This window comes from Zeus faber (genome assembly GCF_960531495.2).
Source record: "Zeus faber genome assembly, chromosome: 5".
Classification (NCBI taxonomy): domain Eukaryota; kingdom Metazoa; phylum Chordata; class Actinopteri; order Zeiformes; family Zeidae; genus Zeus; species Zeus faber.
Window position 1 is genome coordinate 32,866,236 of NC_137192.1, and position 15,000 is coordinate 32,881,235.

The following is a 15,000-nucleotide window of genomic DNA, read 5'->3' on the forward strand; positions in this document are numbered from 1 at the left end:
AATAATAATAATAATAACGTTCTCTACCTGGAGAGCTTTCCCAGACGTGGGACAGCAGCCATCCCCTGTGAGCAGGATGTTTGAGTTGCCACTCAAAGTCAAAATACCGCACGCCTGTTTCTCCTTTCATCTTTCTCTTCCTCTTCCCTAACCTCTCGGCAAGCGGGGGGGGGGCTCTCCTATCGCGGCCGCACCATCCGCGCCCCCGTCCCGGCCCGTTCCCGCTCCCGGCCTCCTCGTTTTGAGTCGGGGCTGACGGGCAACGAGGGCCGACGCGGGGGGCGAGACGGGCTGCGGGCTGCCGGCTCCCGGTGCACGCCGGCGTGTCGCGGTGTCGGGTGGGGTCAGTCCTCCGTCGTCTTACCGGCGCGTTCAACTGGGCCCCTCTGCAGCAGCGTATTTCAGGCCCCTCGTGGATTCGCGAATCAATACCCAGTACGAATGGACGATCCGCTCCGACAGATCCCGCGCTTTCTGGTGTGGAACATTTGGAAAAACCTGAGCTTAGGGTCAAGAGCCGCAATCAAGAAATGCATCCGTACAGCACTTACTGCTTGTGGAAAACTTCAGCATAAGGAAGTGCGATGGGCAACGTATCGTACACATTCAAAGATTGTAGTGCGGCACACCAGAGGGGGGGGAAATGCTTTATTAAACAAACAGAGAAGCGAGGCCGAACACCCGGGGCCCTCGCGGCAATCCGGCCCCCGCCCGCCCCCCCCGGAACTCGTGTTTCCCGTCGGGCGGGTCTCCCTGCGTGGACGTTGGAGCAGCGTTTTGCGGCCCGCCGTCTCCCTCCCGGCCTGTGTGTGCTTGCCGCCGGATCAGCGGCGTGTCGGGACCTGCTCCGGCTCGGCAAACGTCGCGCGCGCAACAGCCCGAGCAGGCTCGTCGCCGTCCCGCCTCGCATTCCAGTTTGCCGCCCCAGACTGCCGCCTGATACATTTGGATTTTCGGCGGACGACTTTGATGTTCATGCAGGCATATGTTACACTTATAACACTACTTTCTTCCCACACCATTGAGATCTGGCCGCAGTCGAGCCATCCCCCGAGCAAAACTCAGCTCATGTACTTACAATGGGTTTGAAAGGGCTGATGGTGCAAATCGTCCTGCATTTATGTCATCAAATAGCTTCCGCCGCGGCCCTATTTATAATTGGGCTCTAACGAGCGATGGGGGGGCGGGGGTGTCTGGCCGTTCCCAGCGTTTTGCTTACCAGTCAGACCCTGAAGTCCCTCTGGCGACTATGCCCGAAGCCAAGTCCCGCATGGCGCGTCTCTCCGCGCCGCCGAGCCGCCGTCGGGAGAGGCGCCCGGGAGCGTTGCGGTTGCGCGCCCGCGGCGTTCCCAGCGCCGGTCTCTCCGTCGAGCATATCTCCTCCCGTCGTCCCCCAAAAGTCAACGCCGCGGAGCGGTTTGCCTGTCGGTGCTTTTACCTCAACGGGGGATCTGCGCGGGAGGTTGAGCCGCGGTCGGACTTTAGGAGCGGCTCAGGTCACGGAGCAATCTTGGCGAGGTGTGAGGCCCAACGCGCTCACAAGCGCACGAACAGCTCAGGTTATAAGCACGTGCGGCATCAAAGCATCTTTAGCACATTTGGTGTGGTTGTACTTGATCATATATTGCGTCCTGAAGTCGTTTGCTTTACAGCACAGCGGGTCATTGAAAGTACGAGGGTTGTGACCCACATGCTGCTGCGTCAAAGGGGTTTGGGTGGGTGCCGTGCGTTTTGGTAATCCACAAGGAAATTCAACGTCCCCCGTAGCAGGTTCCTATGCTATGTATGAATTATTTTTAATTGTAATGTGATGAGGGGGTTTTTGGGTTTCTGGGTGACACTGTTCCGTGCAACGCGGAAAGCAGTATTTCGATGAAGTTGCGGTGATGAAGTGAAGCGTCCGAAGCGTGGCGTCTCATCGTACGAGGGAAAAAAATAAAATTAATAAAATTTGCCGACTGGGGCGAGGCCGCCGACGGGCTGGAGCAGAAATAAACCTTTCCCCCCCGAGAAAGTAGTTTGGTTCTTTTCCAGCAGAACAGTAGCATCTGTAAAGCCTACAAGCATCAATACTTCGACTTCGAGCGCTGAGTCATCCGTATCCAAAAAGAGGAACGCGGCAGGGACACGGTTGACACATCGTCTATTTAACCACAGCGCGGAACAAAAGCGGAATACGTTGCGTCGGCGCCACTGGAGGAAACACCTCCCGAACCCCCGGGCGCCGCCCGCCCCCCGAAAACATGACTCAAAACGGAGCCCGACCGACCCAACGACGCTCTCCCCGTGTCCCCCCAGGTGACCCCCGCCCCGGGTTCCCCCGCGAGCCATGGCTCCCTTCCTGAGGATCTCCTTCAACTCCTTCGACCTGGGGGCCCTGCCGCCGCTGGCCGACCCGCCCTTCTGTGCCATCAAGATGAAGGAGGCGCTGACCACCGGTGAGAGAACCTCCAAGGCGCTTGTGCTTGTGTTTGAGCCGCCGCCGCCCGCTCTGCCGCCTCCCTCGCCTCCACCGGGCGGTGACGGGGCGCCCGCGAGTGAGGCGGGCCGGTACTGGCGCATGTGGTTGTTTGTGCACATTATTGTTATCCTCATAATAATATCTTCATATGGCCCAGCCCTGCCAACCCCCTTTATTGTTGGCTTTATTTCGTTGCGATTCAAATCTTTGGCTTCCAGGTTCATATTTATGGGACGTCATTAGGTTTATTGTATATTTGTCCATTTTATTTTATGATTCATTGTTTATTTTCAGGTTTATTTATTGTTTATCGTTAATAGTTAGGTCATTGTGTATTGAAATGTTTTTCTATTTTCTCATTAATATTTAGGTTTGCTGTGTGCTTACAACTTCCTTCTTGTTTCTCGTTTATATTTTAGGTTTATTTTATTGCATTTTGTTCATTTTTATGTTTACATGTGTTGTTCATTGTTAATCAACAGGTTAATGTATACTGGCTTTTTTTAATTTTTAATTTTATTGTATTTTTTCTGTCTCTAGTTCATTTTTTAGCTTATTGTACATTGCCACTTTTTCAGGTAATTCTCATTACAAATTGCTGTTGTCATTTTCCTACTTTATTTTTGTCACTTTATGATTATTATATGATTATATTATATAGTTGAATAAAGTATCTATATGTATATATATATATATATATATATATTTATTTATCTCCATCCCTCCCTCTCTCTCTATTCAGAGCGAGGTAAGACCCTGGTCCAGCGGAAGCCCACCATGTACCCGGCCTGGAAGGCCAGTTTCGACGCCCACATCTACGAGGGCCGCGTGCTTCAGGTGCTGCTAATGAAGACGGCCGAGGAGCCTCTGGCCGAGGTGACGGTGGGCGTGTCCGTGCTGGCCGAGCGCTGCAAGAAGGCAAACGGCCGCGCCGAGTTCTGGGTGAGGAGCGGTGTGCGTGTCCTGCGTCCTTCCTCATCTGCAGAAGTGCGCCGTCGTCCCTTTGACTGCATGCGCCCGTGTTTGTATTTGTTCAGGTTGATCTGCAGCCTTCGGGCAAAGTGATGATGGCCGTGCAGTACTTCTTGGAGGGCGCTGATACAGGTGATTACGAAATTAGATTTGAAAAAATCACTTCATCGCTTAAGTGCTCATTAAATAGCCAATATACAGTTTGTGATTTTCATTCTTTTCCCCTCGTCTCTTAATAACCCCCTGTGCTGACGAAGCACGCACTCACTTCCAGGGTATTGAAATGATCCGTTTTGTGGTCGCTCCTGGTCCATTAAATCCATCGGGATATGAGCTAACCCCCTGAACAGCCGTCCTATGCTTTCCCTCCGTCGTGTTGTTTGGTGATGGATCTGCCCCTCCTTCCTCCTTCTGATAGAGAGTAAACAGGCAACCAAGGAGGAAGAGGGCCCGACCATAAACCGCAGACGAGGGGCCATCAAACAGGCCAAGATCCACTTCATCAAGAACCACGAGTTCATCGCCACCTTCTTCCGACAGCCCACGTTCTGCTCCGTCTGCCGCGAGTTCGTCTGGTGCGTTTGGCTCTTTCGGTGACAGAATGTGACACTCGCAGACCGTGAAACAAACACCCCCTCAAAACAACACGCGTGAGCGTCGACTGCACAGGCTCCGTGCAGGACTCACGTGGTTCTCGGGACTTGTTAGCGTGTCAACAGTCATTAAAATGCATAAAATGTCATTAAAGTTGAACTATATTTGCACATGAGCACACAGTATTTCCCCAAATTCTTACTCAAACTATGAAATCATGTTTTTTCGGCCTGGAACCGGAAACTTTTGTGATCACATTTCCCATCCCTGTGTTTACCTTATTATTATTATTTTCACTTTGTCCTAAGTCGTGCATTCGAGCAGCATCTTCAGCATGTTGATAAAGCGCGGTGAGGGACTCACTCGTGTGTTTTGGTTCTTCGCAGGGGACTCAACAAGCAAGGCTATAAATGCAGACGTGAGTAAACGAGAAGCTCTTTTTTTTTTTTCCGTTCGTGGAAATGCATTTTCCCCCATTCACGACATATCCCAACAGAAGTGTGCTCACCTGCCTTTACGGAAAAAAGAAACCGACTCCGACCAGCCGCTTGGAATAGATGGAATAAAAAAGTTTTTTCCGTACATTTTTCTCCTTTCGCCCTTCCCCAGAGTGCAATGCGGCCATCCACAAGAAGTGCATCGATAAGATCATCGGCAGATGCACGGGCACGGCCGCCAACAGTCGGGACACCGTGGTACGTGGCACTGCCCCACCGGGGGCTTGTTCTCCGTCGTCCAAATGTCGCTCGGGGACCGGGCCTCGCTCCGGACTCCTTTCACCGCATCCGTCAAACGAGCGTAGCGGCCCTTTCCCCCACGTCCCTCCACACTAAGTGAATAGTGAGGCGAACGCCACGGCGGGCCCATCCGGTGACCACATCGATAATAACGCTGAAAATGTGTTTTAATCAAGCGCGGAGCACGGAGAAGGCGCACGCGCACCTGCAGGCGCACTCGCAGGTGGACGGAATAACAGGGGACCCAGTGATGAGGGGCCAAGGTTCTGTCTCAGCGAAACGTGTCAAATCTGGTTCAAAGGGGCATCTCATCCGGCAGCTGTAATACGGCGACGGCATTCACGGTCATGACATTCTAGATGCCGATTAATCATTCATCATTGGTCAGTCAAATAATGTTATATTATGCCACCATACGAGTGTAATAATACACCTCCGCCTTAGGAAGAAAAGCCCCAAATCTAGGCCAACTGACGAAAACATTCTGTTTGTTGGGACGTTTCTCGCATTCATGGCTCAAATCTCCGGACTTGCAGTTCCAGAAGGAGCGCTTCAAGATCGACATGCCGCACCGCTTCAAGAGCCACAACTACATGAGCCCCACCTTCTGCGACCACTGCGGCAGCCTGCTGTGGGGCCTGGTGAAGCAGGGCCTCAAGTGCGAAGGTGAGGGGGCGGGCTGTGTCGGTGGGGTGCGGTGGGGTGTGTGCCCGCTCGGGCCCCCGTCTGTGTCGGTGCTGAGCTGTTTTGTCCTTCGCGTGTTTGGTTTGTCAGATTGTGCCATGAACGTCCACCACAAGTGTCAGGATAAAGTAGCGAACCTCTGTGGGATCAACCAGAAACTACTGGCGGAGGCACTCACACAAGTCAGCCAGGTGAGCTACTCTGTGTGTGTGTGTGTGTGTGTGTGTGTGTGTGTGCGTGTGTGTGTGTGCGTGTGTGTGTGCCTGTGATCATTTTTTGAAAATATGACATTGTCCTGTACAGTAATGAAATACAATTTGAGGCTAAAACAGTGATGAGGTTTTTCGTGACCGCCAGGTTATCAAAGATCTTGTGATCGTGCGGCTCATTCTGATGAAGCTCGGCAGATACTGTGTATTAACCCCGTTGATCTTTAATCCTCCTAAAATAATGGAAATAACATGAGATGATCCGTGAGGAGGCAGCAGTTAGGGTTTTTTTCTAAAATTTGGCTTATATTAAAAGCCCTTCCTGTAAGTTAAAACAAATAGTCGTTTCTTGTGTGTTTGCATTTGTACACGCACACATCGGCGATGCCAGGGGCTTATTTGGCGCGTGACACTGGAGCCGGGGGTGATTGTTTGGCAGCGGAAACCTGAGCCTCGCGTCCAGGTGTGTTTAAGGACAAGAAGCCAGACTCTTGTCGCCGTCCGATCCCCGCTCTGGGTTTGGGGAAACTTCCGGTTCCAAACCAAGAGCGTTGGGCGTCACGGAGGGTCGGAACTGGGAAGACTTAGCTGATAACGCACAGTCGTAGCGCGCCACACGAGCGCCGTCACCCTCCCTCGTACGCCGAGTGACACGTTATCGGTGGATACCTACAAACGCGGCTTTGTCCGGCTGCAGGGGGGGGGGAGAGCCACGAGCGGCAGCCGACAGCCAATAGGAGGCGAGATACATGCTCAGTGGCGCTGGTCCTTGAAAAATGGACGCCCGGACAACTGCATTGTTCCCTTTTTTTTTTTTTTTTTTTTTTTTATGAAAAACGCGACTTGAACCAGCTACCTGCGGTATATAATGTATATCAAATATAGAAAGGGAGAGAGGTTTGAAATGTTTGGCGCACCCACAACGGCCAGTGGATTTTGAGCCGACACGCCCACTAACGCCGGGCCCGCTGAAGCCCCGTCGCCGGCGGCGTCACCGCACCATGAGGCCACTGAGGTCCAACCTGCTTTCGGGATGAAGACAGAAAAGAATCTGCCCTCGCAAAGAAAAGGGAGCCAATTGTTTTATGTACAGCACTTATGGATGCAAACAAATTATGTTGACAGGTGGATAAACAGGGGGCAGCGGATCAGGAGGCAGAGCGGGTCGTCTAGTAATGGAAAGGTGGCCGGTTTGATCCCCGGCTCCTACTGGTAGGGTGCTGATGTGTCCTTGAGCAGGACACTTAATCCGCTAACTGCTCCCTAACTGCAGGCGCTGCTATATGGCAGCCCACTGCTCCGAGATACATCAGATACTGGTTTGGTGAAATGCAGAGAAATTGCAAATTTCCCCATGGTGGGACTAATAATGGTATATAACAATAATAATAAACTCTTCAGAGGATGTTGAAGGAGTCGATGCCAAAAAACGGTCAGAAACCTTTTGTCCGCAGCTGTGGAGCTTTGCCTTCGGCTTCACGGTTTGGTTAAAAAAAAACAAAAAAAAAACGACAGAGCGAAGATGGAACAAATCACGACACACGGAGATGCACAATAAAGTAGACGGCTGCCAAACACAATAGAATACCAGACGCAAAGACGTTTGGCGCTTTTGACTTCATCCGTAATGGAGGGGGAAAAAAACAGAGCCCACCGGGAGTCCTCTGGCTCTAAAAAAATCACTTTAACTCTTCTCGTTCTCTCTCCGTCAAAAGTCTTCCACCCGCCGCTCGGACCCGAACCCGCCCAGCCTGGCGGACATCGGGGTTTACGATCAGATTAACAAGGACGCCAACCGGGATCAGAAAGGTCAGTACGTGCCTTAAGAATGTGCTGTGGACTCCCGCCGCGGGTGGCGGTGTGACGGGGGCAGAGATGAAGGGGATGTTTTTGTTTCTCAGACGGCGGACCCTACGCCCGGCTATGGGAGGGCTCCAGCCCCCAGCCCGCGCCCCGCCTCACCCACCTCACCCGCATCAACGTGGACAACTTCGTCTTCCAGAAGGTCCTCGGGAAAGGGAGCTTTGGCAAGGTGGGGCCAGTGGGCGAGACGAGGGAAGCCACGGCGACGGCACGGCGGCTCCTCCGCCGCCACGTGTCACGCCTCTCATCTTGTCATCTCCATTCTCCTCCCGCCTCTTCCCCGCCCTACCCCGCCGCTCCCCCACTCTCCTCCTCCTCCCTCCTCCTCCCTCCAGGTGATTCTTGCCGAGCTGAACGGTTCCGGGGAGTACTTCGCCGTCAAGGCTCTGAAGAAAGACGTGGTGCTTATGGACGACGACGTGGAGTGCACCATGGTGGAGAAGCGGGTGCTGGCCCTGGCCTGGGAAAACCCCTTCCTCACACACCTCTACTCCACCTTCCAGACCAAGGTAGACCTTCTCGCATCTCGCGGCCCTCCGACCTGGCGGCGGCGGCAAAACGCTCGCCGTCTTTCCCCCCCCCCCCCCGCGCCGCGGCGCGTCCCGGAAGCTCACCGCTTGACCCTGTCCCCCCCTAGGAGCATCTGTTCTTTGTGATGGAGTATCTGAACGGAGGAGACCTGATGTTCCACATCCAGGAGAAGGGGCGATTCGACCTCTTCAGAGCCACGTGAGTAAACGCGCGGACGCTGGCGACGGCGGCTGCCGGCGCCCCGCCGCGCTCGCATGCTTACGCGGTGAAGCAGACACTGACATAACCAAGGAGTGACGGGAACCAGATTTCTGTGGAAGTGGACTCCCTGGGCGGCTCCCGCCTGGTTCCTACCCGATTGGCCTTGTAAGGAGTGAACAGCAGTTTAGAAGTGTGTTTAGTTTCTGTGTGTGTGTGCGTTATTGTGTGTGTGTGTGCGTGCGTGTGTGTGTGTGTGTGTGTGTGTGTGTGTGTGTGTGTGTGTGGTGTGTGTGTTTTTTTTTTGTTTTTTACTAAGAGGGTGGTGTCCTGCGTTCACTGAAAAAAAAAATGTAAAGGCTATATGTTATTATGTTAGAACTATTATGGCCATTATGTAACCACAACAACAGATGTTATTTTAAATATAACATATGATCTCATCAGTTGTCTGTTTTACACTATGCCACCATAAAGCATTTGTTAACGTTTTGAAGGGGGGTCTTTTATCTGAGTCACAGGGTTGAAAGTGCCAGATATACCTTCCTGGTTGTGGCATGAGGAGGAACACATTTACAGGAATAGAGACTTCTCCAATCAGTTTCACTAAAAAAGCCCAATGTCGGATGTGCGCCAATTCAAAACAGTCACACTGAGATTAGGAAACATTTTCAGCACATTCATGAAATATTCATCACAAATCCTTCACCACAGTGACATCACAACAAGGTTTTGTGTTTTTTGGACCTGGCCTCGCGGTGTTGCCGCAGCCCCCGCTCGCTTCTGTTGTCGCGCTGCACAGTGGACGAGTCGTCGCGCGACACAATATTAAATGCAGCTGCTTCATCTCGCTCCACCACGCTGCGGCCTATTAGCGAAATTCGTTTTCTCGTAAAAATAATAATTCTGTGGAAAAAAAAACTTTTTTTTTTTTAAATCTGGTAAAAACAAGCTTATATTAGCCAACATGGAAAAAACACCACATTACGCCGTCCTGCTCTCCACACCCACTCGTAAAAAAGAAATTGCCCCAAAATAATGAACATGACTGGAACTCTGCTCCAACATTTCCACACGGGGGTGGTGCTAATAAAGCCCACAGGCCGTATACAGTATATACAATATATATATATGTAGTATATCGGTATATCCCCCATTAAGTCCCTTATTAACTCCAGTGCAGGGCTAGTTATTGTCACAGTCTTGAGAAATTTGCCATGGTGCTCAGCGTTTAACCAGCGTATTCCTGACGTCCGTTCCTCTGGAGTGAAGCGGCGTTTGCAGCGTTTGCAGCGTATGCAGCGTATGCAGCGTATGCAGCGTATGCAGCGCGGCCCTGGAGCCGCCAGGTGAAAGGAGCCATTCTTTTGTGATGCGGACGCCCGGGACACCCGATCCCACGTTGGAATCTGAAAAGTTTCTACCTGCCTAGTCGCTGCAGCGAGGAGCTGTAGGTCCTTTCACCTCTATTTGCAGAGGCCAAGCGCATTCCATTCCACAACGCATCTGATTTTGATTTGTGCCTGTTTGCGTCTTCTCCCCAGTCCCTGGGGCATATTTTTTACTCTTGGGGATCGAGGAATGCGGCGACGGAGAAAGATGATATTGACTATTTCGTCGCATTAATCATTAACCAAAACACGCGCGTCTGTGTGCGCTTTCTGTCGGGCCGGCGAGCGTGCGTGCTGGCGTTTCCCCGCGCCAGCCGCTGCCAGAGTGGAATGGAAAGTGTCTCCCGGTTTTGGTTTCCTGGTTATGCAATCATTTTCCCCAGGCGGTGTCTGAACTCTAGAGTTTCCACCGGCTCTTTACTCAGCACAAAGGGACTGTTCTTCCAGCCTCTTAACCCAGTGCCACAGATCGGCCGCTCAGCGCCGCGCACAGAGCGCAGCCTGTTCGCGCACCTGGGCGGCGTCGCGGGCGCCACATCTGGGACGACTGAGGAAGCGCTGCCGGATCCGTCAGCGGCGACCCTGCGTGCGCGCACCGAGCGTGCGGCAATGTAATTGTAGTGAGGGGCGGCCGCTCGTGGCTGCCGCGACTCGGTCCGAGCCTTACCTGCACACCGGCGGCTGGGAGCGACGGGGGGCCTCCGCCCTCGACAGGTGAAGCAGGTCGGTGGGGCTAATCCTCCGGCTCACAGCGGCTCTCGGGTTTCGTGTAATGAGAGCGTTATTCACCTGTCCCCCCCCAGCGCCATACAAATGTCCCTCTCAATGATTCATCCTCCAGAGGAGCGGCGGCGCCGCGGTGCCTCGCTGCCGCCACCGCTGCACGGGCCCCCGATTTTTTTTAAAAGGCCGGTTGTTGATGTCTGTGTGTTTACTTTCTGACTCCCAAGGTTCTACTCAGCTGAGATTATTTGCGGCCTTCAGTTCCTGCATACCAAAGGGATCATCTACAGGTCAGAGCGGGGACGCCTCTTACATTGAGTGTACACGAAATGCGCCTAAGCGGAGACGGCTGTTTAATACTGAACGTCTGGCGCTTTGATCCGTCCTTTTCGCAGAGATCTGAAGCTAGACAACGTGATGCTGGATCACAACGGACACATAAAGATTGCAGACTTTGGCATGTGCAAGGAGAACGTGTTCGGGGAGAACCGGGCCACGACTTTCTGCGGCACTCCCGACTACATTGCCCCTGAGGTACGGGACCCCCGTCGGACGAGTGCTCTTGGACGGGGGTAGGATTTGAGTTGGGCTTTTCATCCACGAGCACTGTGACTCACCATAGGTACGCGTCCATCTGTGACCTTGTCGCCCGTTAGATCCTGCTGGGGCAGAAATACTCCTTCTCCGTCGACTGGTGGTCGTTTGGAGTCCTGCTCTACGAGATGCTCATCGGACAGTCGCCGTTCCACGGGGACGACGAGGACGAGTTGTTCGAGTCGATCCGGATGGACACGCCCCACTACCCTCGCTGGATCACCAAGGAGGCCAAGGACCTGATGGAGAAGGTCCGTATCAACGTCTCGGCCGCCCCGCCGTGTTTTCTGTGGTGGCCCCGCCTGCTAAGGTGCACTTCTGTCTCTTCCTCTCCCTGCCCCCTTGCAGCTGTTTGAGAGAGACCCCACTCGCAGGCTAGGCATTGTGGGTAATATCCGTCTACAGCCCTTCTTCAAGACCATTAACTGGCCGGCGTTGGAGAGGAGGGAACTGGAACCCCCCTTCAAACCCAAAGTGGTACGTTCCGTCGTATTATTATGTCTTTATTTACATGCGTGTGTCTTCGTGCCGCCGCCGCTGAGATGCACTCCTCCTCTGTCGCAGAAAGCGGCGAACGACTGCAGCAACTTCGACCGGGAGTTCCTCAGCGAGAAGCCGCGCCTCTCCCACAGCGACAAGAACTTCATAGACTCCATGGACCAGTCCGCCTTCGCGGGTTTCTCCTTCATCAACCCCGAGATGGAACACCTCCTGGAAAAATAACAGGGCGGGCGGGCGGCCGGAGCCTCCCTCCGCTGTCGGCAGCGTCTTAGGTTTCAGGAAAAAGGCGTCACACCGCAGCGAGGCCACCACGAGGTGTCTGCCGGGTCGCCTAGTCAGATACTCGCAGTATTTTTGTGACAAAGTTTAGACACACAAGGTATTTGGACCTCCTGGGGTACTTAGTTATAATTATTATAAGAGAATAGATTTGCCAGAATTGCCCAATTGTACATACAAGTGTTATTGTATTTGTGTGCATGCTAAATTGTCAATCTGTGTTAGAGTAATGAAAAATAAATGTATTGGGGTGGAAGGTGAGAATGCCTTTTTCTTTTTCCACAAACATCTCACGAATCGACCGTCTGCCGCCGTTTTCGACGAGACGTTTCCTTTCCCAAAGTGTGGATTTTGTTGTACACCGTAAAAAAAACAAAAAACCCAACAACAACAGCAGCAGCAGCAGCAGCAGCAGCAGCAGCAGCAGCAGCAGCAGCAGCAGCAGCAGCATGCTCAAAATATCTCAAGACCAAAAAAGGCCCGACTGGCATCGCTGCTTGTCAATCGATCGACGCTATTTTTGTAAACTATTGATTGAGCATTATTCTGTGTAGCTGACTAAACTGTGCCACGCAAGGAACAAATCTAAACTGCTATATCAGATGTTTTTGTCGATAGAAGGCAGGCAAAAAAAGGCAGAAGGACATTAAACAAAATGCTGTACATACATAATGTTGATGTATATTGTTGGGGCGTGTATATTGGTTCACACTGGATGTACTTTTTTACTCTCCATCTTTTACATCTTATTAAAAAGCCATCGACTCTGACGCCGCCTCTTGCCTTTTCGTCTTTGGTGTGGCGGATGAGACCCTCTGAGAAACAGACGGGTTATGAGTTATGAGTTATGAGTTATGGGTTATGAGTTATGAGTTATGAGTTATGAGTTATGGGTTATGAGTTATTGTACAACGAACAACAACTTTCGAAGGCTTCCCACGCCCCCTGTCGGCGAAAACCAAAAAAACGCACGACGCTAGCGACGTCATCGCGTAACGTAATGCCCCCGTTACGCGATGACATCGGACGTGTCCCCCCCCCTCCTGTGTGTACGGAAGTGGAAAGGCTCCCGCAGCTGAGTTCCGCCACAAGCCGCGACAAGACTCTTTTAGTTGTTTTTTTTCTCCCCTTCTCCCCAAAATGAGCGCTGTAGAAACACGACGGTCGCCTCGTTACTCTGATTTTTCCGGTAGAGGCGACGGAAGCCAGAATCCTTGCCGGACGGGGCCTCCGGACGCCCAGGTGGGCCCCCAGGAGGCCCTGAAGAGCGCCTCCACGCTGGCGTCCTACAACCTACTGCTGCAGGTGAATCAACACGAACCGGTCGCTTACTCCATCTAAACAACGGTGGTGACCTTGACAATGCCTGTGTATCGGTGGAGGGGGCTGCACGCGTGTTGACCCCTGTCGCCCATGTGACCGTTCACCCTGGTTGTTGTTACCAGGTGATGTTCCGTGTGCTCACCTTCCTGCTCAACGCCTTCATTCTGCGGTTTGTGTCCAAAGAACTGATCGGGGTGGTCAACGTCAGGTAGGTTATCCCGCCCCGATCCGTCCGCGGGTGTTGAAGCCTAAACAAAAATGTTTATTGGGTTTTTTTTTTTTGTCACCCTCGTGTTTGTGTTTGTGTTTGTGCTTGTGCGCAGGCTGACGCTGCTGTACTCCACGTTGGTGTTTCTGTCCCGAGAAGCGTTTCGGAGAGCCTGCCTGAGTGGGGGGTCTGGGAGGGGTCATAACTGGAGACAGGTTATCAATCTGCTGTGGTTGACGTACGTTTGTTTTGTTTTTTTACTTTCTTTACTTTTCTATTTGTTGGCAAGACAAGACTAAAATTTGATGTGATGGGCACGTCTTTATATACGTACACATAAACCCATCAGCCACAACATTAAAACCACTGACGGGAGAAGTGAATGACATTGCTCATCTCGTTCCAACGGCACCTGTCAAGGGGTGGGATGTATGAGGCAGCAAGTGAACAGTCAGTTCTTGAAGTTCATGTGTTGGGAGCAGGAAAAATGGGCAAGTGTAAGGATCTGAGCATCATTGTGATGTTAGACAACTGGGTCAGAGCATCTCCAAAAGAGAGATGCTCTGCAGGTCTTGTGGGCCGTTCCTGGTATGCAGTGGTTAGTACCTACAAAAAGTGGTCCAAGGAAGGACAACCGGTGAACCGGTAACAAGGTCATGGGCGCCCAAGGCTGGTCCATCTGGTCAGATCCCACAGAAGAGCTACTGTAGAACAAACTGGTGAAAAAGTTAAATGCTGCTATGATAGAAAAGTGTCAGAACACACAGTGCATCACAGCTTGATGAGTATGGGGCTGTGTAGCCACAGAGCGGTCGGAATGTCCATGCTGACCCCTGTACACCGCCTACAATGGGCAGGTGAGCGTCAGAACTGGACCATGGAGCAATGGAAGAAGGTGGCCTGGTCTGATAAATCACATTTTCTTTTACATCATGTGGATGGAAGGGTGCACGTGGGTCGTTTACCTGGGGAAGATATGCCAACTGGATGCATTATGGGAAGAAGCCAAGCCGGAAGAAGTGTGATGCCCTGAGCAATGTTCTGCTGGGAAACCTTGGGTCCTGACATTCATGTGGATGTTGCTATCACATGTAGCACCTACCTGAACATGGTTGCAGACCAAATACACCCCTTCATGTCAACGGTATTCCCCGATGGCAGTGGCCTCCTTCAGCAGGATAATGCACCCTGCCAGACTGCAAAATATGTTCAGGAATGGTTTAGATGACAACAAGTTCAAGGCGTTGGCCTCCAAATTCCCCAGATCTCAATCCGATGGAGCATCTGTGGGATGTGGTGGAAGAACAAGTCCGATCCATGGAGGCCCCACCTCACAACTTCCAGGACTGGAAGCATCTGCTGCTAACGTCTTGGTGGCAGATACCACAGGACACCTTCAGAGGTCCAGCGGCAGTCCATGCCTCCGCTGGGAACCACGCAATATTAGTGTTACAAGTGGTGGTTTTAATGTTGTGGCTGATGGGTGTATATCTTCACTGTGAGTTTTTCTGCACCTTGTGTATATTTTAGGTTGCCGCTCGGTGTGCTATGGGGATCAATGTTGGTTTGTGTATGGCTGTGGCTTCTGGAGGTCCCAGACCCTCAGTCCATCCCTCACTACGGTCCTGCCGTGGGCCTCTTTGCCTTAGCTGCCGTGCAGGAGCTGTTGGCTGAACCGCTCTGGGTCTTGGCCCAAGCCCACATGTTGGTCAGGCTCAAGGTGGTAGCTGAG

At 52.3% G+C, this 15,000-nt stretch overlaps 2 protein-coding genes across 3 annotated transcripts in view; both read left to right on the forward strand.

Annotated features, from left to right (window-relative positions):
- Positions 1-12,507, forward strand: part of LOC307230512 (protein kinase C delta type-like) — a 13,662-nt gene extending 1,155 nt beyond the window's left edge. For both annotated transcript variants that reach the window (XM_080000943.1, XM_080000944.1), the window contains exons 2-18: positions 2,299-2,438; positions 3,204-3,403; positions 3,499-3,565; positions 3,852-4,008; positions 4,414-4,445; positions 4,637-4,722; positions 5,301-5,430; positions 5,539-5,639; positions 7,373-7,466; positions 7,559-7,689; positions 7,856-8,029; positions 8,158-8,249; positions 10,591-10,653; positions 10,759-10,897; positions 11,020-11,208; positions 11,306-11,434; positions 11,522-12,507. In XM_080000943.1, the coding sequence (XP_079857069.1) occupies positions 2,330-2,438; positions 3,204-3,403; positions 3,499-3,565; positions 3,852-4,008; positions 4,414-4,445; positions 4,637-4,722; positions 5,301-5,430; positions 5,539-5,639; positions 7,373-7,466; positions 7,559-7,689; positions 7,856-8,029; positions 8,158-8,249; positions 10,591-10,653; positions 10,759-10,897; positions 11,020-11,208; positions 11,306-11,434; positions 11,522-11,680 (2,052 nt within the window). In that variant the 5' untranslated portion in view covers positions 2,299-2,329 and the 3' untranslated portion in view covers positions 11,681-12,507. The remainder of the gene's footprint in view (positions 1-2,298; positions 2,439-3,203; positions 3,404-3,498; positions 3,566-3,851; positions 4,009-4,413; positions 4,446-4,636; positions 4,723-5,300; positions 5,431-5,538; positions 5,640-7,372; positions 7,467-7,558; positions 7,690-7,855; positions 8,030-8,157; positions 8,250-10,590; positions 10,654-10,758; positions 10,898-11,019; positions 11,209-11,305; positions 11,435-11,521) is intronic.
- A 341-nt stretch (positions 12,508-12,848) lies between these two features.
- rft1 (RFT1 homolog) overlaps positions 12,849-15,000 on the forward strand; it is a 4,471-nt gene continuing 2,319 nt past the window's right edge. Inside the window, exons 1-4 of the mRNA XM_080000251.1 lie at positions 12,849-13,042; positions 13,183-13,268; positions 13,384-13,506; positions 14,799-15,000. The exon at positions 14,799-15,000 is cut by the window's right edge and continues 90 nt beyond it. Of these exons, the coding sequence (XP_079856377.1) occupies positions 12,878-13,042; positions 13,183-13,268; positions 13,384-13,506; positions 14,799-15,000 (576 nt within the window). The 5' untranslated portion in view covers positions 12,849-12,877. The remainder of the gene's footprint in view (positions 13,043-13,182; positions 13,269-13,383; positions 13,507-14,798) is intronic.